The sequence below is a fragment of the Callorhinus ursinus genome, unplaced genomic scaffold (assembly GCF_003265705.2).
Source record: "Callorhinus ursinus isolate GAN/ISIS: 27379988/994484 unplaced genomic scaffold, GSC_fseal_2.0 scaffold17, whole genome shotgun sequence".
Taxonomy (NCBI): domain Eukaryota; kingdom Metazoa; phylum Chordata; class Mammalia; order Carnivora; family Otariidae; genus Callorhinus; species Callorhinus ursinus.
Genome location: NW_027397079.1, coordinates 15,022,477 through 15,044,706, shown reverse-complemented (window position 1 = coordinate 15,044,706; position 22,230 = coordinate 15,022,477). Strand labels below are relative to the sequence as shown.

Below are 22,230 nucleotides of genomic sequence, written 5' to 3'. Positions count from 1 at the left end.
ACTTTAATAATTCAGAGATTTCCTCCTGACACATACTCTAGGATAATGTTGCCCACCTTTTAAAAGTTTATTGTACCAACTGACTAAATTCTTGAACACTTTTTACCGGCTGCTCCTGCCTCAATATAAGAGCGGGATCATTACTATTCCACCTGTTCTTACTATCATTGGCAACTTCCCAAGACTGTGTTTAGTTCAGAAATAAAAGCTGCCTGAGGGGTTATTCCACTAAGTTACACACTTAATGTTATTTAGGTATTTTATCAAGGCAACTAGTTCTCCATATTAGGGTCAATTGCTCTAAAATCACTCGTATAAAAACTGCTTACAACATTTTACACATTTAAATATGTAAAATGTGTATAAAATGTGTATTAGTTAAATCCCATTTTTAGCCCCAGGATATGCTGTTAAAATGCTCTAGAACTATCTAAGACCCACTACATATTTAAAACTGCAATCTAGTTCCTTTCCTCTCCCATCGTAGTTGACCAAGGTTCACCTGTTCCCCTGGATGTAAGTCTCCCACGGGAATGTCAGTGAGTAAAGCCGGGTAGGACTCATCACACAGTTCTGTTCCATGAAGAGACACGTGCGTTTTCTGAGTTAAATTGGCATCCTGTCCTAAAAGTGTTAATATCGGTGTTTTAAATACAGAGAATTCAAACTTTATCCTAACAATTCATACCGCACAGCCCATTTCATAACTACTTCATAACCATATTTTAAATACACTTCCTGTAGTTGACACCACTGATATTTGTTTTATGTTGAATGAACACTGACGAATTTTTAAAAAGGAACGTTTACCAGGTTTTAAACCAGCGGTGAGCTTCACGTCTCTGATTCGGGTCTTCTCGTGGGACTCAACGGTCACAACCAAACAATACATTTCATTGGTCAGGGCAGGAGGGTCATGTCGCAGATGCACAGAAATGTTTGGAACTCTGGAGATGATCCTTTGGGAAAAAAAAAAAAAACACCTTAGCTGAGTAAACCGATTCTTAAGAAAACAAGTTATTCAAACAAAGTATTTAGAAGAAACAAGATGGCCTTCCACAATCTGCCTAGCGAGGTGGACGTACATTGTGCTTGCCTGAATGACTATGCTGTCCCAGTGAAGTTCATTGTCAGGGAGCTTAGGCCGTCTTTTGAAAGAACGCGAGGCCTGCAAGGCTTCTTGGGAGGAAGCAGCGTCCCCTCCTCCTCCTTGCCAATTTAAAACCACACATCTTCCCGTCTCGTGGCCCAGAACCAGATCTACCGAAGTAATCTGAAAGATGGAGGGCTGTCAGAAATGCCACCTCATACTTGTCACCATCCCCTTGCGACAAATGACATAGTGACTGCTGGCCTGCCGAGTCCCTCTAGAGACCCACAGGGTGATGAGGTCAGAACACCTGCTGGGGCAGCTGTCCTGGTCATCTATTAGCTGTGACACTGACTACGTTCACTTTTAAACGGAGATAAGAACCTGACGTAACAGATGCTCAGTTAGTGGCTGCTGAGTGAAATACATCAATGGTTTGATGACCATTAGCATACTCATAACCTAATTCCTAATTCCAAACGTATTTTTCCCGAAGACATCTATAATATTATTAACGGAATAAATGTCCCTTTCAACTAAATCCATTAACAAATGTACTCAAAATAGTGTTATTAATTATGATTTCCATCTGGTAAGCTTTCTTAGGTACCTTGCAAAAATAAAATATGTAATTAGAGATTTAGTTTTTAATTTTTGATTAAAAAATCAAAGAATTTTTTTTTTAGTGAATAAGCAAAAAACTCTGGATTTTAGTTAATAATAAAATGGACAGGTTCACAGAAAGTGTTATGGGAATACTGGTAGTATTATGTTTCTTAGAAATGGTCCTAAGTTTAGATCAGCCAAATATCATCATGGTTTTCAAGCCATAGAAAACATGCACTTAATGAAAGCTTACTATGTATTAATCACTATTCCAAGCAATTTACACTAACTAACCGATTTAATCCTCATGAAACACTAAGAGGTAGGTACCATTATTATCCCCACTTTACAGATGAGTAAACTGAGGTACAAAGAGGTCAAGTAACTGGCCAGGGCCACACGCTAGTAAGCTGGAGAGGTGGATTTAAACCCATGTAGTTTGGTTCAGTTTATGCTCAATAAAAATAATATTTTCATCATATATTTCTAAAAGGCACTTTAATTATGAATATTAAAAGAATCCTTTAAAATATATATGTCTTCATTTTTCTTCAAAAAAAATGCGATCAGAAATGTTTAAACCTCAAAATGATATAGCTCTCTAGCCTGAATTATGTCATATCATACAAAATATAATTGCTACAGTACTTAATATATATATATTTTGTTTAAAAGTCTTTAATTGATTATGTAGTCATCAAAAATGAGGTTGGCCTTACGTACTAACAGGAAATGATGCCTAATATCCACTGGTAAGTGAAAAAAATCAATGATAGAATATTATGTATAGTATAGTCTCAAAAAAGGAAAACCCACCAAACCATGAATGATTGCCCTTGGGAAGTCCAAGTGGACGATGTTCATTTTTTACTCAATAAACTTGTGTACTATTTGAAATTTTTTCTGACATACACATACTTTTGTCACTTAAAGTATGTTTTAACAAATTTCGTAACTAACCTCAATTTTCTTTCCCACGTCTTCAGTTTTTGCAACAAATTTAAATAAAAACTTCCTTGTTTTACCAGGAACTAAGCACATCTTTCCCTGAGTCAAATTTTCTAAAACTTCACTTGCTTTGGTTGCTTCTTCGATTACACAGAACTGGTTATATTCCTGTAAAAGAGGTCAGAGCAAGGGTCACAGTTTATAAACATCAAACGTCATATGCTTTGCTGACACTGAACACCAAATGATTTGGAGTGAGGCAAGTTTAACTGCTTGAAAACTAAAGCCTCACGAAGGGTGATTAATGAGAAGTAGCTTATGCCCAATGGAAGCTAATCCTCTCCGAGCTACCACAAGGTAAAGAGACAGTTCACCGCGTACAAGCTGATTTCTGTAAACATTTACACATCCCTTCCATTTGGGAGGAACAAAGATTTATTCTTTGTTTCATTGGATGCTTCTGTCTATCACCCCCTTTTCTTAAAGAGCTTTCTTTTTACTTGGCTTCTGTGACGCCATAATATCATCCTTCTTGACTACTTCCTGTTTTTCCCTCAAAGGTCTTTTTTTTCTTCTTCTTGTCCCCTTAATTCAGAGGCTCCACAGGCTTCATTCCTTGGCTTTCAGTTCTTTTCCCTTTATGTTCATTTCATTGAAAAGTTTATTCATTTCTATACATTCCACACCTCTATGCTAATATTTCCCACATTAAAAACTAATTCTGTCCTATTTCCTTGGCTGAAAGTTCATATCCAAAATTGTCTAGGGGGAGAATTCCACTACCACTCAAATTTAGCATGTCCCAAACTGGATGTACATCTACCGGCCCAGAAGGGCACATTACTTACAGATGAGTAAAGGGAGACATCCTTCCTGTGTACATCTAGACCATCACCATTCTCACCCACCCAAGAACTTTCCAAGAGTCGCCTTCTATCCTAGCAAATGAATTATCTTCACAGAAAATTCTTCTAAGTTTAATACTTTCCCTCTAATTTTCATTTCTATTCCATGCTTCTGAAACCTAAGTACTACTTTTTTTCTTATGATTTGTATCTTGGATTTCAAATAACACATATGCAGAATATAATCTAACTTTAAAAACTAATTGCTTTACATTTTATATTAACATTTTAAATTAGTTTTTAATTATAGAAGTTGTTAAGAAAAGAGGGGAGAAAGAAATGGGACAGTAGGATATAATAAGAAAAGTAAAAAAAGAATCTATTTATCCTCGAATTCCAGATTTAAAATATTTCCAAAAAAAATTTCATAGTTGAGCAAAAAAAAATTATCTGTCCTAGGAGAGCTTATAAAGAAAATAATTTACCAAAAAACCATACAGACAAAAGTGAAAGCACAGCTGTGATAAGTACTATGGAGGGTTATGGCTAGGAAGACCCACAGGGTAGGCAGGGATGGTGTCCCTGCGGAAGTGAGGCTTTTAAGGGCATCACACACGAGAAGCAACTGTAAGAAGAGGGACGACCAATCCAAGAAGTAACATCACGTACAAAATCCCGTCATACTACTGAGTGATCTCACTTACATATGGAATCTATAACCCACAGAAACAGAGTAAAATGGTGGATGCCAAGGGGTGGGGAAAATGGGAGATGCTGAGCCAAGGGCACAAACCTGCAGTTATGAGACAAATAGGCTCTGGGGATCTAATGTGCAGCATGCAACTATAATTAATCAAACTGTATTATATACTCAAAAGTTGCTAAGAGACTTGTTCCCACCACAAAAAAAAAAAGGTAATTATGTGAGGTGATGGATATTAAGGAACCTTACTGTGATCACCATTTTGCAAATTATGTATGTTTCAAATCATCATGTTGTAGGTACACTTAAACTATAAAATAAACAAATAGTTATTGGTGGGGCGAGGGAGGACGGTCCTTCATTCATCCTACCCCCCCCCTTCTTTATCTTCTACGACAAACACTCAGCAATCCAGACTTCTCTATTTGTAAATACCTCTTGTAGCCCTTTCTTTCCATCGCCACCACTACCATCCTAATGCAAATCCTCACACTTTAGTACTTGGGTTCACATAAAGAGGCTCCGGTTGGTTTCCATAAGAGCATTTCTTTCATCCTATTTCATCACTGGAATAAAGTTTCTTAAATTCTAAATATCATGCTCTTGCTTTAAAACTCTCAAACTAATCAGAAGGAATCATCGGGTAATGGTTCAAAGTTGAATAAAACACAATGATCTGGTTCACTGAACCAATCCTATTCCAGGGTTATTTCTCAGTTGTGAAGAGTCAAAAAAAAAAAAAACCAAAAACAAAAACAACAAAACAAAACAACTAAGATAAATAAAGCTCTTTCTTTACCACCATCCAATAAATAGAACATGAATAAATGAATGGATAAATAAATCTTCAAATACTTCTCTTACTAGCCGATCCCTGCTGAACTCTTCAAGCTCCTTCAAGCCACGCGGGCTCATGTCGCACTGGCCTGGCTCACAGCCCCTCCGCTCTTGGGAGGCTGGGGGTCCCTGCTGCCCACAAACCCAGAATGTACACTCCTGCTTCCGTTGGGCGCTTCCTCTTGCCAAACATGTTCCTCCTCTCTCATCACTTTATGGTATCTTCATTTCCTCTTTATCCTTGAAACCTCCTCCCTTTTCTTTGGCATGCCTACTATAACTATATTTCTAGCCTATCATATAACTTAGTTCTCACTACCTACTAGGGCAATTTGCGGGTCAGTCCTGGTCCCTGCCCCCAAAATGCTTCCATTTCAATGGGGCTGACATATGCTAAGTGCTTTGAGGTTCACCACGATGCTAAGAATATTTGCTGGTTAAATGCTTGCTAAGGCTTAATGGCTCAATATACTTTCCGGATGACCAGAAGATAATTATCTCTGAAATAAGCTTGTAACTGAAATATCTGGAATGTAATCAAGTACTTGCCAACATTCTAATACGTTAAAGAAATGTACAGATGTATACAATCCCAGTTCTGCAGAAAGAAAAAGCCGCTTCTATGCGCATACACAAAAAACGTCTCAATTGTTCAGGAAGTTAATAGTGATGACTTCCGGGGAATGAAATCGGAGGGCACACGCTTACTTTTCATTTTATATCCATCTATTCCACTTCAATTTCTTTAACATCAAATATTTAACAGTTTTATAATAAAAAAGCTAATACCAATGTTAGAATGTAAAACAAACGATTCTGAAAATTAATTATATTTGATAGACCTCATTTGAAATTCAAGTTATATATTACAAAAAAATAAAAGTTCCTACATTTCATAGGATGGAATAAAAACAAAACAGAGAGGGAAAAGTGTAAAACTTGAATGGCTAGTACAGAAGTTAATCCACTTATTTTCAAATAGACTTTACCAAAGTCCATCATTTGTTACTATGCAACCATTAAGACCTAGAATTCGCTAAGTTCATTTCATCTAATTTAATGCAAGCTACAGTAAGATATATACATGGTAAAAACACAATAAGAGGTACTGTTACCTGATTATTAAAGCTGACACAGAGCTTGGAAAACCGAATGGGATGTGGACAGTCAGCCTTCAGATAGATATCAAATCGCACAGGAACATCAACATGAAAACTTGGGGCGTGAAACTTGGCTTTGCATTGTACTAGAAATAAAACAAAGAGAGTCACACACTACAGGACCCTCAAGACACACACCCATGATTCTCTGATCCACACTCACTCTTCAGGAAGGAAACATCTACCCTGGATAGTCTTACTGAATTCTGCCCTTAAAGCATTTCAACACACATAAATGCAGCTCATTTTCAAAAAAAAAACAAAAACAAACAAATTTAAAGAAAGTATAACTTCAAAATCACCTTTCATTCTAAAAACACAGTTGCTCCTGAAACGTAACTAACATAGGAGTTTAAAGGGAAAAAAATCATTTTGTTTTTTTTTAACTTATTTCAAAATACCTACCTAGGCATTACAGAATAAGCTTTTTAAAGGACAGTCTTTTCAAATGTATTTCAAATCACACTTAAACTACAAACGAACAAAGTAAATTTGAATACATAAGTTAAGGATTTAAAATTTTGAAAATCTTTATAAGTCAACGGGGAGAAAGAAAAAAAATCACTTTCATCTACAGGATGACATATTTTGAACATTCTTTGACTTTTATATTTATGGTTCCATGTCTGCTCATTTTGTAGCAAAAAGGATGATTCCTCTGAAATGACACTACAGGCGCTGGCTACCCACCAAATGGCACGAAGTCCTGCACCCCTATTGTGAAGACACCGCTGCCGGCCAGGGAGACTCGGTCCGACCACAGCTTCTGAGCCGTTTTCACGGCTAAGACATCACAGTCGGGTTCCGGATCAGGACTCTCATTCTGCACCAACACAGAGTACAATTCATTCAGCTAGCGATAAAAATACACAGATACAGGTCTAGATATCCCCAGGGCGCCTTTTATAGAAAGAACTCTGACTTACCATCAGTACATTTATGAGGTTCTTTTCGATCCGAGATTTCTGGTCATCTTTCAGAGTTGAAGCTAACATGAAGGAAGTAGGAAAATAACTGTCACTGTAAGACGGGCCCGTAAGGCCACCACCCCCAAAGAAGGTATTAAAATACTACAGAATAAATACCTCTTCTAAGATGGCTAAGCACAATTCCAGACAACGTACAACAACACAGCTTCCTACGTGAGCCCCAATGCTCTAGATACTCGCATTTGAACTTGATGGGAAAAATCATTTCAGGACATATTTAAAAAAAAAAAAAAAGAAAGGAAGGAAGGAAGAAGAATTTTGTTCTTCTCAACTATCATGACACCTCAACTATAGTAAGTTCCATGAAAGTATGAGTCCCTTCACTTGGCAAACTGATCTAAACAGGGTGAAAAGTATGGTCAAAGATTCGAGAATTATTCTTTCAGTTTTAAGAAGCTTAAAGACGCTACATAATTTTAAAGATTCAGGATTTTACTGGAAGAACACCAAGTTACCTCTTCCAAGGAGTTCTAGGGAGTAAGTAATGTAATCTTTTAATTGAGCCATGAGGTAGGAGCACTTCAGAGCTGTAGTCAATATGGACGTGAGCAGGGTCCACCATCCTTCACTCCGATAATCACACATCACATAATCCAGCAACCTGACAGAAGGCAAGATGTCATCAGACATGCTCAAACAGCTTCACAAGAAAGGCCTTGAAGACTTCTTGGAGGACATAACATGCTTGACTCATTTTATATACACGTCAGAAACTCTTACTGAAATAGTTTAACAGGTAATTTCACGTTTAGCTAAATGTGGTTTCCTAAGACTTTGAGAATGATTGTACCAGCAGAGAGTACTTGAAAAAAATACCACAGAAATGGAGTTTCACAGAAATAGAAATAAGTATGGAAATAATAAATCCTTCAAAACACATTTCTGTTCTCATTTTGCTGTAAGGTAATCAGATTACTTATAAAAAATAAATGGGGAACAGGACTCACTTCAAAGCTTTGGTATAATCCTTTGCATAATAATACTCCTCTCCCATTTGAACCACTGTAAAGGGAAAAAGATCTTATGTACATAATTCTAAATTATTCAAAGTGGCATGAAACTGTGGCATGTTATGAATACATACTTAGATGACTTTTCATTCTTGGACATTTATACTTCTTAAATTGTGCAACAGCATTGCTCAGAAGAGTTATTATTATTTCCTGTTAGAAGAGAGAAAGTGTGAAAGATTCCAATAAAAATAATCTCAGGTATTCCTTGAATACTGCAAAAAATAGTTTCTATTGGGGGAAAAAACAACAACAAACTTACAGAGTGAACAACACTTCTCTCCTTCAGCTGAATGGCAAGAATTCCCACCTTCTCTTTTTCAGGATCAGAAAGATCAAAACCTGTGTAAGATAAGATGCAACCCATTTTAGATGGCTCATTTAACATAAATCCTTCACATGAACATTGGAAGTGTACACTCGTTGAATCCTTTACTTAAATAAAATGTATTTAAGATTCTTAAACATTCTAGAATTTTAAAGATTCTAGGAGACTGCTTTATTGGCATGGCAACTTCTCTGTGATCTCTGTTCTGAAGAGAACATTATTGAACTCAGCATTCTCTTGCCCAGTGGAATCAACCACCTGAAAAATAATACCAACATCATTCTCAACATAGAATACACTTTCTGGAGATTAAAGTAAATAATTTCTTAACAATTAAGGTTTGATTGCCACAGAAATTGCTGAAATTAAGTGTTTATCAAACCCAAAAAAGATGTAGAGAAATTTCCAAGGTGATACAAGTTAATACTGCTTTAAAAGATCTAACATAGTAAATTGTCAAAGGTAACCAGAATTAAAATATTTAAATAGACCAAAGTGGTTTGTTAATTGTGTCATTTAAGACAAGAGGTGTACAAATGTTTTAATCACACTCACATTTAATTATAAGTTATTCTAAGATGTAGTGATACAAACAAAACATCCTAAGAACTAAAGAACTGAGGAATCTTTAAAAAGATGTCTAGTGGTGCCTGGGTGGTTCAGTCGTTAAGTGTCTGCCTTCGGCTCAGGTCATGGTCCCGGGGTCCTAGGATCGAGCCCCACATCAGGCTCCCTGCTCCGTGAGAAGCCTGCTTCTCCCTCTCCCACTCCCCCTGCTTGTGTTCCCTCTCTGGCTGTCTCTCTCTGTCAAATAAATAAAATAATTTTTAAAAAATTTAAAATTAATTAATTTAAAAAAAAAAGATGTTTAAAAAACCCACATTTTTACCTCAACATAATTTGTTGGCCTATGTAGCCAATGGAAAGACTGTGATAGCAATCTGTGCCTTCTGAGGTTGAGAGAAAAGGGAGGAGGGAAAAATTATTTACTTAGTACTCCTTGTCGCCATGATCTTTGTCCATAAAAGTCAAGAACGCCTGTTTGTGTTTCTAACGGATCAGGATTGGGGTATGTTACAGAAGCCTGTAAAATAAAATAAAACACAGCCCTAAATAAGAGTTTATGAACCTATCACAAACCAATTCACCTTCAAACTTTGACAGAATAAAAATATTTTCCTAAATACAAATACTAAACATATGTCCAGATATCAGTTGTGAATATTTTAACGTACATTAAATTTTCACAAACATGAAAAAAAATGTTCCATTTAATACCTAGGCAGTTTCATAAGAATTAAATTAAATAAATCAACCCGATTCTGACAAATGATTTCATAGTAACTAACTCCTTAATTTTCTTTTCATCTTTTGCTATAATAAACCAGTAAAAATTTTGACAATTATGTTTGATGTTTATTCCAAATGTATAAGTGCTTTTTGTGCAAATGAAAATAATGTGATAAGGAGTTTTAAAAAGAAGACACTATTTTCCTTCTTTATCACTTGTGTATTAAGTCCTGGTATTGGTTCGGGAGGGATATTTTTGGCACCAGAATTTATAAATTCACACTGCTTTATTTTTCTTCCTTGTAATTTTTTCCCTCTGAAACCAAAATATAATGCAAGTACATTGCTGAGAAATACAGAAAACATCCAAAAGGAAAAGGACAAAAATCTAAATCACCTATAAATCTATTACCACTATTAACAGTGTATACATTAGGGCGCCTGGGTGGCTCAGTTGGTTAAGCGACTGCCTTGGGCTCAGGTCATGATCCTGGAGTCCCGGGATCGAGTCCCACATCGGGCTCCCTGCTCAGCAGGGAGTCTGCTTCTCCCTCTGACCCTCTTCCCTCTCATGCTCTCGATCTCTCATTCTCTCTCTCTCAAATAAATAAATAAATAAATAATCTTTAAAAAAAAAAAAGTGTATACATTAGGCTTCCAGATTTTGTACGCAAATATTTGTTACCAATCGGAATAATTTTTCAAACTGCTTTTTTCATTTAAATATATTCTGTAAATTTCACATCATTAAATATTCTTCTAAAACATTATTTGTCATGGCTGCCGGCTGTCCCACATTTTAACAAATTCCCCAGGTTGTTCATCGTGTTATTTATTTTTTACTTTACAATTAATAAGTCTGCCCAAAGAACTTTATAAGTAAATCTTAGTACTTCTCTCTTAGGGTCTCTTATCTGCCTGAGACTTCCTGAAGATAGGGTCCAAAGATATGCATGATTTTGAGGCTTCTCAAATTATTATTTGACAGAAATATTATTCTACACTCCAACTAAGGGTATTTGTTAATCCCATTTCCTTATATTCTTATGAAACAGTTTTATTTTATTTATTTATTTTTTTAAAAGATTTTATTTATTTATTTGAGAGAGAGAGAGAATGAGAGATAAAGAGCACGAGAGGGAAGAGGGTCAGAGGGAGAAGCAGACTCCCTGCTGAGCAGGGAGCCCGATGTGGGACTCGATCCCGGGACTCCAGGATCATGACCTGAGCCCAAGGCAGTCGCTTAACCAACTGAGCCACCCAGGCGCCCGAAACATAGTTTTAATCACCTTTTAAAATACTGTGCTCAACTGGGTGTTATGAACAAACAATGAATCATGGAACATTACATCAAAAACTAATGATGTAATATATGGTGATTAACGTGACAATAAAAAAATTAGAAAAAATACTGTGCTCAAATTTTAATATGCTTAATTTTTAAATATAAAACATGCAATGAAGTTATAAATCATACACAAGTAACGTGGTAGAAAACAGTGTAGTTATATCATGATTTAAGGAAAAAAAAAAATCCAACATTTTAAGTACTAACATGCAAACTGTTTTTGGAACCGTTTTTCAAGTAGCACTGTTGATAATGTTCACCTGTCTTCAGAGAAGAAAACTGCAGATTTTAAAGGAAAATAAACTGATAGAACTGTACAAATGTAAATGTATTTATACATCTACCTACCACGTTCTTTAAATTTTAAAGGTGCTTATGGGGAAACTGGTATCTAACTATAATCACCCACAAGGAAGGCAAAATGAAATGTCAAGTTAAGAAACTGCAATTAACATTATGCTTCGAACAGATTCTTAAGAATTTTCCACAGAGGAAAACCCCAGGAAGAAAAAGAAGTCCGAAGTTATCCTCTCTTGTGGGTCAAAAGAAAGCATATTCTTCCAAAGTCCTTCAAACTCCTATGGCAGTGATCAACAGGAGTTACAGCATGGCTCAGACTAAACTGTGACTTTTATTTTAAAGTAATTTGCCCTTGTCTTTACTGCCAATCATAAGTCAGTTCTTCACAGAAAAACTTCTGCTTAATCCACAGGTAGAAATGGAGTACTCAGACTAAAACCGAAAATAACCGTAACTCCTGAAAATATAGAAGATAAAAACTGATTCTATTCAAAGGCTTGGAAAAAAATTATGAGCATCAATTAGTCTTATCTTCTTTTGGGAGAAGATTAATACACTTCCTAAGCACCAGATTAATACTGGAGTCGGTAACTTACTTCATGGTTACAGAGGGTTTTTGCAAGCTGCTTCCGCTCCTGGGCATAGTATGCTGCCTGCTGGTAATAGAAACCAGGATTCTGAGTTTGAATAGCTGTCAACCCTAACTTAATAGCTTCATCAAATAAATCTCCAAAGGCCTGGAATCTTAAAGAAAAAAAAAATCAAGAAATAAAAAAAGGATGAAAAAGAAAAAGGAAAGAAAAAGAAGCTTACGTCTAATAACTATTCATCCTGGAAACATAACCTCAGCAGACTGTGTTAAAATAATGCTACTGATGAACTGTAAATTGTTGGGTTTCTTGGTAAATACTACACACACTAATTACGGGTTACAGATAACTTCTGCATTGAAGTCGACTCTTCTGTACTGACAAAGCGTTACAAATATACCATCAAAGTGTATGTCAACACAGTTCCCACCACTCAAATACAACCATGTTTCTGGAAACAATTTCATTTTAGAATTTTTAAACATCAGTCTTGAATAGCCAGTACCATGCCAGCAGGGATTTTTTTGTTCCCGGCTAATTCTCAGAACCTAGGCACATGGAGGAAACTCCATAAATACATGCTGAATAAAAGAGATGGTACCATGAATTAAGTGATTTCCATTAAGGAACTCTATGAATCAATATCTAGCATTGCTGGAAACACACCCTATGCTAGCTAGATCTCTAAAGTGCCTACTTACTGACAAAAAGCTTAGCTCAATTGAGAACCAAAGTCCATGCTAATTCCACTCCTCCAAACCCCAAGTACTTAAAGAACAAAAATTCTAAAAGTATAATTTAAAACATACTGTTTAGACATCCATGCAGCATGCTCAAAAGACAACTCTGCACTTCCGATTTTTTTCTTACACAAGTCAATGTGTTTTCGGAACTGAGCAATTGCATCCAATGGGGTGTTGTGCTGAAAACACAGCCTACAGATCTGCAAAATGTAAAATCAACCCCAAAATAAAGAAGAAAAGAGAGTCAAAAGGCATATTCATTTAAAAATATGTAAAATGTGAGACTAACTTTAAAAAGACTATGACATTTCCTCTCTTAAATTCTTGGTAAGGGAACGGATTTTCTCTATTATAATGGCTATGCTAAAATCAGCAGTTATATCCCCTGGATAAAGGAAATAAATTTATCCACATCTGTACTGAGTCTACTGTATACCTTAGAAAAGCTTATTCAAAGTATAGAACAGAATAAAAAAATTATACCCAATGAAGAGCATAAGGATGGACGAAAATAAAATACTACTTCCTCTAGGACAGATAAACATTGTTTTAGAATTGGCAGAAAGCTAAAGATTTTCTGTACCACCATTACAGCATAGTGGCCTCCATATCATTCTTGAAAACTTTTTATCTGGAATGCTATCTCAAAACAGTAATCATCTATATCTATGTAAGTAGAAGGAAAAACAGAAGAAACGAAGCCTAAATTTGTATCCACATGCTTATCATCAGTTTTATATTTTAGGTACAAGGAATACATGAAAAGTTAAGTCTCTCATTCATCTCTGTCCCTCAGCCACCCAATTTCCTGTTCCAGAGGCAACCAGCTCCCAGCACGTTCCATGATACAGTCTATGCACGGACAAGTATATGAGCATTTATAAATCAACTATACTTTTTAAACAGAGAGCATCACACTAAATACGCCGTTTTGTACCTTACTTTTTCACCTAATATTCCATATCAATAAGTAGAGCTGTCTCATTCTTAATGGTTGTAGAATATTCCATTGTCTGGAGTTATACTTTATATTAACCAGTCACTTATGGCTGGGTTGTTTCCAATTCTCTCCTATTACAAGATGCAACAAATATCCATACATATGTGACTTGCAAGTCTTGGCACATATATGAGATAAATTTCCTGAAATGGAATTGCTAGATCAAAGGGAACACCCACTCTAAATGTATACAGTCATCACAGAAATATCCTCTACAGACGTTGTACCTATTAACGTTGACACAGTGAATCCCAGCGTCTATGTGCCCTCAGGCCGCCATCCCAGTGCCAGCCATCTTTAAAAGATGAGTGTGGAAAGATTAAAAGCAAAACAAAAAGACCCACCTGCCTTCTGGGGGCATCTATTTCTACCATGTACAATCTTCAAATGCTTAACTAACAGGGATGAAAGTTTTCTCTCAGGTGATCAGCTACACATTTTGTATGATGGTGCCATTAAACCAAGGAAGGCCTACATAGTTCCGATTTGTTGCATCTTATAAAATTCAGTAATACAAGTAGCTTTCTTCTCGCTCTCTCCTGCTCCCACTTAAAAACAGAAGACCCTCCTAAAGGAGTTTTACAAAAGTAAAACTGCTCTAAGAGAGAACTCTGAGACCCGTGAACTCAAAACCAAGCATGACAATTAGGCTGCTAAGAACCAGGGTGCTATTTGAAATAAGGGGTATAAAAGAGGAGAACATAATTAATCAAATATTTTTCAGAGCAAGTAACTAACTTTGGTTTTCAATTTCAAAAAGATAATCTAATATTCAAAAACGAGTTTCCTTTATTTGAAGTAGAACCATTACCTTGTAGTTTATAAATCCTGCCATAGTCTTTATTTCCAGAATATTAGTTTCATGGGCTCGCAACTCATGTACAAGATTATAGGCGGTCCTGTAATTCCTAATATAAACATGTGGAACATGGTTAATTATTAATTTCAAGAAAATATTCCCCAGAACAAATTACTAGAAATAAGAGACAATATTTACTCAACATTTCTTAGCACTCAACAGCTCAGGAATAACTTACACATTTCGATCTCTGATTTCCTGAGAAATGATCTATTGATTAATAATATGTGGGAGGAATCAATGATGTTTCACTGAGAACAGAACCATCACACGTACATTGTTCTGTGGCTAACATCTGTCGATAACAGACAGAAAATAAGTTGAAAATGGAAGTGGACAATTGTCCAGAATTACGTTAAAAAGTTAGCATTCTGTCAAAAAAAAAAAACAACTTTTTTAAAAGCACCATTACGAGCTTCTCCAACAAAGAGAAATTGTATTAGCGAAGAAGGTGCTATCAAGACTGAGCACCGGTCAACGGCTTTTAAGCCCAAGTACCCCTGCAAGTTCAGAGGACACTGCTGATCTCCAGCACGGGCTGGAGACGGGGGAGTGGGGTGGGAAAGGAGAGCCTGCTAGGAGGAGGCCTACCCTGAGGAGGGAAGGCAATGAGGAAATCTCAGTCTCCTCCAAAGATAACTCCTTGCTCCCAACTTCCTCAGGTAAAATTTTTCTTTCCAGAATTATTTTTGAGCAGAACTAGAAGTGAAGGTTTTTAACTAATACCATGGGTAAGGAATGAACTACGGTAAAGCCAGTTATAATCACATGGAGTCGCTGAGATTTAGAGAACATAATCTGGTGTTCACCACCTCCACAATAGCAAAAAAGGAAGATGTTTCTGCAATATTCCTCTGAACAATAGATTTATTTATTTTTTCTTATTTTTCTGCCCTGTACACTTAGCCTCTCTTCAGTTTTAGGATAGAAAGCTGTTTTTTTTATCTCTATCTTATACTGCACTGTCAATCTTCAAAAAATTGAGTGACAGCTAGAAAAAAATGTTTAATTAAATTGTGCTCTTAAGTAAAAGCGAAGGAATAAAATGCATCATCACTGCCAACACATATACAACTAACTCTTCAAAGCTTCTAAGCAGAGCCTTCGTATTAAAAATGAGGCTGAGCGGTATTATAAACTTAAATTTTTTTTAATTAAAAATAAAATCATAATTGAATTAAATAAATGCTTTATGCAGATTAAGAAATTCATACCATTAGACAAGACAATGTTTAATATATACTTAACTGTGGAAATCAGTCAACACAAAAATTTCACTGAATATACAAATAGTCAACAGGATGAGAAGAATTTTAATATGTTTCCTTAGATCATGAAATTTAATTAAATTAGACCAGAAAACTTTATGATACTATGAAATTTACTTCTGATAATAAAATGAAAAATTTTTCTAAATCTCAAAAATATTATATTCCACTCATCTCTAAACAAATTAAGTATTACATACCTGAATCTAACCAACATAAGCATTTTAAAATTGAAGTTTGGTTGAGATTCCCAGAAGTTGCCATTAATACGTTACTATTAACATAAAGGTAAGAAAAATTTAGTCTGACAACTGTTAAAAACTTACTTCAGAGCATTTTGTGTATCTTGTTTCAATTCACTGAAGAAAGCTATTTTGAACTGATGTCTAACAAATAAAAGCTGAAAAAAAGAATAGAAAAAAGTTATTATTACACACATTCTCTTAAAATGTAAAAATTACGATAACATTAAGAGGAGACATCAAAGTACGAAGGAAAGTACTCAAAATTAAAGACCAAGAATTATTCCAACAAGCATTTGTTAAGGAAGCTAAAAAATCTGTAAGAACTTTAAGGGCAAAAAGTAGAAAGACAAACTAGTTTTTAAAAAGCTTAAAAAAAACTTTAAAAACATCAAAGCATTACAGATATTTAATAATCTCTTTGAAAATAATCAATGATAATAATCTGCTCTTAGAATGCTTCTATTATTTCCTTCTTTAGGAAAAATAATTTACCTGGTGTGTTGTTTTATTCAAAAATTCTTTATGAGATTTCACTCTTCTAATCTCAGTGTAGTAATAAGTCTGTGCATGTTCATAAAAGGCATTTTCTAATCTGTTTAAAAAAAAAATCAACATTCAAACACTAAAGTTATTTTAAACCAAACTGTTCTCAAGAATCACCTTTGTAAGACCTGAAAGTGAAATCCTGACAGAGATGATATCTAGCTTACTTCATGGTAAAGACAAAAAGTAAAGCAAAATATACTAAATTTCTAAATAAAAAATGTACTAGATAAGACCCCAAAAGCCATTTCGACTTATTTACAGTCTAAGAAATAACTAATAAAAATAACTTTTTTGTAATTTGTAGACATTAGGTGTTCTCTAAGATTACTTCCACCCCTTTCATTTTATAAGAAGTGTAAAAGAAAAAGATTTCCAATATTCACTTAATTTGACTATTTTTTGTGCTATTAATATTTAAGGTGAGAGGATAAGAAAGCTAATGGAAAAAGCACCAAAAATAAGAACTGGCAAATGAGCTGCCTTCAGCTCAGGTCATGATCCCAGGATCCTGGGATTGAGCCCCGTGTCTGGCTCCCTGCTGAGCAGGGAGTCTGCTTTTCCCTCTCCCACCCGTGCCCCCCCCCTGCCACCAGCTTGTGCTCTCTATCAAGGAAATAAATAAAATCTTTTTTAAAAAAAAATACTGGCAAGTGAGAGGAAAGTAGCAATTACAGGATTCAAATCCCGCTTCACTCCCTAACTTTGAGATAACACAGGAACAAAGAAAATTAACCACAGATAGATAGACAAATCAAAGTTCCTTTTGTGAAAATAAGTATGTATTACAAATATCTGCCTGGGGCATGAAAGAAAGCTAAATTCATAGTTAGATAAGGCTGGACTTCAAGGTTTTTCCTCCTCAGAATAAAACAGAATTTTGAAACTATACTCAAAGAGTTTAGACATATCTAAGGAAATGCTAAGAAAAAAAATGGAGGGGCGCCTGGGTGGCTCAGTCGTTAAGCGTCTGCCTTTGGCTCAGGTCATGATCCCAGGGTCCTGGGATCGAGCCCCACATTGGGCTCCCTGCTCCGCGGGGAAGCCTGCTTCTCCCTCTCCCACTTCCCCTGCTTGTGTTCTCTCTCTTGCTGTGTTTCTCTCTGTCAAATAAATAAATAAAATCTTTTTCAAAAATGGATAAGCCAAAAACTTTAAATATTTGATATACTTCCTAAGGTAAGATTTCCTATTTTTATTTTTTTTAAGATTTATTTTTGAAAGGCAAAATATGATACTAAAAAAAAAAAAAATCCGCTGGTTAGCATGACACTGATAGTTTATTGCCCTAAGAAGAAAGGTCTGGGGATTTGGAACTCAGATTTTTAAAAAAGAAAAATGCTTAACTCATCACAAATTTGACAATTCTTTTAAAAGTATTTTGACTCAAAATGATCAGTGAATCTCTAAAGCACAAAAGATTCTCACAATCACTCAACACATCACACAGAAGTTTTACCCACATTCTATTGCTTTGACACTTAAGAAAAAAATTAACTAAATCACTGACATCTTGTAGCCTGTAAACTAAATACATCAAAATGTTCTGAAAGCACACGAATGAGTGAGGGTGCCACCAGTAACTCTGCTAATTCCCCCCTAGATCAGACACTGAATGTGATGATTTACTGATATTCAGCCTTACCCTCTCTCTTAAGATAAAACGCAAATATGAAGAAAGGGTCTAATACTGTCTTCCCCCATCTCCTGTGGACTGTCTCACCCCTGGTGCTCACAATTCAGAGTTTGGAGGTCCTAGGTCCAGAGCACTTGCTTTTTACATCAGTCTTTTTGACACTGTACTCCTTATTTAAATGTGGCATTATTCCCAGGAAGGGCAAAAGCCACAATTCCTGCTTCTCTTAGCTGAAGAGGACATTAAGGCGGGGTTTCTCACCCTCAACCCCACGGGCGTTTCTTTGCTGTGTGGGGCTTTCCTGTGCCTGGAAGGACCGAGAGCAGCATCCCTGAACTCTCCCCACCAGATGCCAGTAGTGGGAAGGAAGGCTCCATGGCGGCCATGATAAATGTCTCCGGCATTACCCAATGCTCCCTGCAGGCCCAAATCACCAGAGTTAAGAATCACTGGATTCAGGGAAAGGATGGAGGACGGTGGCTTTTTAAAGAAGGCTGCATGTGAACTCAGCCTTAAAAGTTGAGCCAGAGAGCCCAGAAAGGGGAGCTGGAAGGAGAGCACACTGACAGGAAGCCACACCGTGAACGGGGAAATGGTGCAGCGCAAAATCAAAGGCCTCGAGAGGTGGTCAAAGGCCGGCTCCACAGTCAGCGTGGAGTCTGCTTGTTCCTCTCCCTCTGCTCCTCCCGCTGCTCTCACTCTCTTTCTCTCGAATGAATGAATAAATAAATAAATAAATAAAATCTTAAAATAAATAAACTTCTTCTCTGCAGCACTAAATGCTAGAAAACAAGGGACCATGGTCACATATTTTGTGAGATATGGTTGTGTCCCAAGTCAGATGCCTTTCATATAGAAGGGCTTTATAAAGATATTTAAGATATGGTCGGCCTCAGACCCTTCTTAAAAATTATTTAAATAATACATCACCATATCGAAAATGAAGCAATGAAGGCCAGAAATGAAGACACTATCATATGAAAGGACAAACAGGTCATGAAAGGACATATGGTGCTTACTGAAAAATACAATGGAAAAAACATGTAAATATTTTTTTAAAAAAATGGAAGTTGACTTAGATATACATTTGGTGTCAACGAGGTAATGCTACGTGGCAGTTCAGCATGTGTTGTATGATTACATCTATTTTTACACTAAAAGACATATCTGGACAGAGACTTGAGAAATTATTGATAGTGGTTCCAACAAGGGACTGGAGAAGGTTAAGGAGCTGACAAAGGGGCCTTGTGTTTTCACCTCCTAGCCTCTATACCCTTTGAATTTTTTCCCATGAACATGTATTTTCTTTAATTAAACGAGTCTAATCAACCAATTTTCCAATGCCTCTGAATAATCTAAAGAAAAAAATGTTTAAGATCTTTATTTACCTTATAATATAACCCACCAGGTGGTCAGTGTGGGGCAATACAAACAAAGATTTTCCTGAGAGTTCACAGGCATTACATAAAGCTGCGGCTCTTTCTGATGCAGTAACATCTTCTCCTGTTGACAAATCCCATAAAGGTGAAGAGAGAAATAAAATGATTTGTGTATTTTTCTAAACGAATGGTTCCCCAAATCTAAACAACATAATTAGGAAGAAAAACCAAACCCCCTTTCACCATGTCAGAAGGCCTCCTGGGATTCTTGAGAGGTGTGGGAGGGGGGAGGGGGCGGTTCTCAGAAGTCCCACAGTACCTATCTGTTAGGAAAACCCTGTGGAATTTTCTACTGAGCCAAGATAGACAGGCCAAGTAATGCCAACAGATATGCCACATAACTGTTTCAAAACTGTAACTAAAAACAGAAGCCATAATCCATGAAAGTGGTTTCTAAAACTCGGATCCCACAAGTTTCAAAAGAGAAACAAAAAACATTTTGGCCTCTCAAAGTCTTAGAATGTAGGAGAAATAAGCATTTGAAGCTAAGACATTTTCTTATAAGAAACTAGAAATCCTATAGCACTTCTCTTTGTTCTATAGCACATTCAGAAAAAAAAAAAATCACAGGAAGAATATAATTTCAAACTGACTTCAGATAAGTAAATAACATTCTTTTTTAAAAAAATCAAGTGATGAAATGTTTTGTCAATTGATGTATGCCTTTATAGTGAGGTAAGTAGAACTGGGGGGGGAAGAATATTTTAATATTAATTTTTATTAATATTTTAATTTTAGCATTTTATTTTTTACGATAGGCATTTATTCACGCATTAGTACTTTTTAAGGTGAACACACCATCTTTCCTATAATTGAATGCATAAAAGATTTTATCAAAAACTATACCTCCTGATAATAAGAATGAGAAGTATAAAGCAATTAATTCATTATCAATTAACTTTGTGATACCTGGTGGCAAAGGAGTTTTCTTCTGAATCAGAACCACTGCAACTTTTGTGTTTCTCCCTTGTAAACTTTGCCTGCAATGGAAAAATAATAAAATTAATTAAATATACCTAACCTGTTTTGACTTTTAAAAAACGTCTTCAAGACTTTACATAGGGGCACCTGGGTGGCCGAGTGAGTTAAGCACCTGCCTTCGGCTCAGGTCATGATATCAGGGTCTTGTGATCAAGCCCCACATCGGGCTCCCTGCTCTGTGGGGAGTCAGCTTCTCCCTCTGCCTCTGTCCCCCCACCTCCGCTCGTGCTCTCTAATAGATGAATAAAATCTTTAAAAGAAAAGAAAAGACTTTACATAAAGTACAAGCTTGATGACTCAATTGAAGAAAGAAAAATTTCAACTAAAAACCCCCAAGATTAGAGGAAATCTTTTCCTGCATACAAAGAAACTTGTATGCTACAGTGATTTCAGTTTTAAAAGGATACTCTCATATCAAGCTCCTAATCCTGACAAAAATCTGCTTTAAATATATAATTTCATGTAAAAGTTATAAGGCAGCTTATTTCTTGATGGTGATACGTTACACACTGGTCATCCGAAAGAATTATTTTGAAACCGGAATGGTGATAACACAAGTGTCTTATGAGACTAAATAGCAAATTACTATACTTCTCCCCCAATTTATAAAGGCAAGAAAAAAAAACATTTGGAAATTCAGACTAATGTGTCTTCTACATTTCTTCACACACCTTAGCATTGTAGAAGTTAAGCATTCACGTTAAGCTACCTGTCAGGAACCAGACAAGCGTCACTGGAGGTCGGCAATCCCTGAATGAGCGCTGCAGTCTCAACAGCACTCGGGGCTGCCTTGAATAAACACTGGGAAATTGTACAACCTCCCAAGGTCCATCCAATACACGGAGAAGACTTTACCTGACGATTTCCACTCTGGTAGCGCACTCGGACTGCTTTTCTTTCCACTGGGGCTCATCCCAGTCCAGTTCATAGAACACAACCACCAGGGCCGGCACCAGATTCAGATGTTTATTCATCCAGCCGGTCTTCAAGATCCCCTTAGGAATGTACCATTCATAGGAAGTTCTCTGCGAACATTGGCAAAAGCAGAAGACACCGATTTGTTAACAGCAGAAGCCACCTGTTACTGAGTGGGACGCACTTCCTGTGCATTCATCCCATTCCACATACACGGGACACATTTTTAAGATGAGGAAATTCAGGCCTACAGAGATCACACAAGAGCTAACAAGTATTGGAGACAGAATCACAACAGTGAGTCTGCTACAGTTGCCATTGAAAGAATAACCGGGGGCGCCTGGGGGGCTCAGTCGGTTCAGTCGTTAAGCGTCTGCCTTCGGCTCGGGTCATGATCCCGGGGTCCTGGGATCGAGCCCCGCATCGGGCTCCCAGCTCAGCAGGGAGCCTGCTTCTCCCTCTGCCTCTGCCTCTCCCCCTGCTTGTGCTCGCTCTGTCTCTCTCTCAAATGAATAAATAAAATCTTTTAAAAAAGAAAGAATAATCAAAGCCAAAGC

The 22,230-nt window shown here is 36.5% G+C and overlaps 1 protein-coding gene across 2 annotated transcripts in view; it reads right to left on the bottom strand.

The window, feature by feature from the left end:
- TRAPPC11 (trafficking protein particle complex subunit 11) overlaps positions 1-22,230 on the bottom strand; it is a 46,166-nt gene that overhangs the window by 19,511 nt on the left and 4,425 nt on the right. Inside the window, exons 3-22 of one of the 2 annotated variants that reach the window (XM_025885914.2) lie at positions 21,614-21,783; positions 20,687-20,757; positions 19,727-19,841; positions 16,652-16,751; positions 16,241-16,314; positions 14,599-14,695; positions 12,854-12,987; positions 12,051-12,198; positions 9,507-9,600; positions 8,451-8,530; positions 8,263-8,341; positions 8,126-8,180; positions 7,634-7,779; positions 7,116-7,177; positions 6,880-7,012; positions 6,145-6,275; positions 2,657-2,812; positions 1,086-1,273; positions 811-959; positions 503-624 (exon numbers count right to left, since the gene is read on the bottom strand). In XM_025885914.2, coding sequence (XP_025741699.2) covers positions 503-624; positions 811-959; positions 1,086-1,273; positions 2,657-2,812; positions 6,145-6,275; positions 6,880-7,012; positions 7,116-7,177; positions 7,634-7,779; positions 8,126-8,180; positions 8,263-8,341; positions 8,451-8,530; positions 9,507-9,600; positions 12,051-12,198; positions 12,854-12,987; positions 14,599-14,695; positions 16,241-16,314; positions 16,652-16,751; positions 19,727-19,841; positions 20,687-20,757; positions 21,614-21,783 — 2,304 coding nt within the window. The remainder of the gene's footprint in view (positions 1-502; positions 625-810; positions 960-1,085; positions 1,274-2,656; positions 2,813-6,144; positions 6,276-6,879; positions 7,013-7,115; positions 7,178-7,633; positions 7,780-8,125; positions 8,181-8,262; positions 8,342-8,450; positions 8,531-9,506; positions 9,601-12,050; positions 12,199-12,853; positions 12,988-14,598; positions 14,696-16,240; positions 16,315-16,651; positions 16,752-19,726; positions 19,842-20,686; positions 20,758-21,613; positions 21,784-22,230) is intronic. The other variant, XM_073902289.1, reaches the window with a different exon arrangement.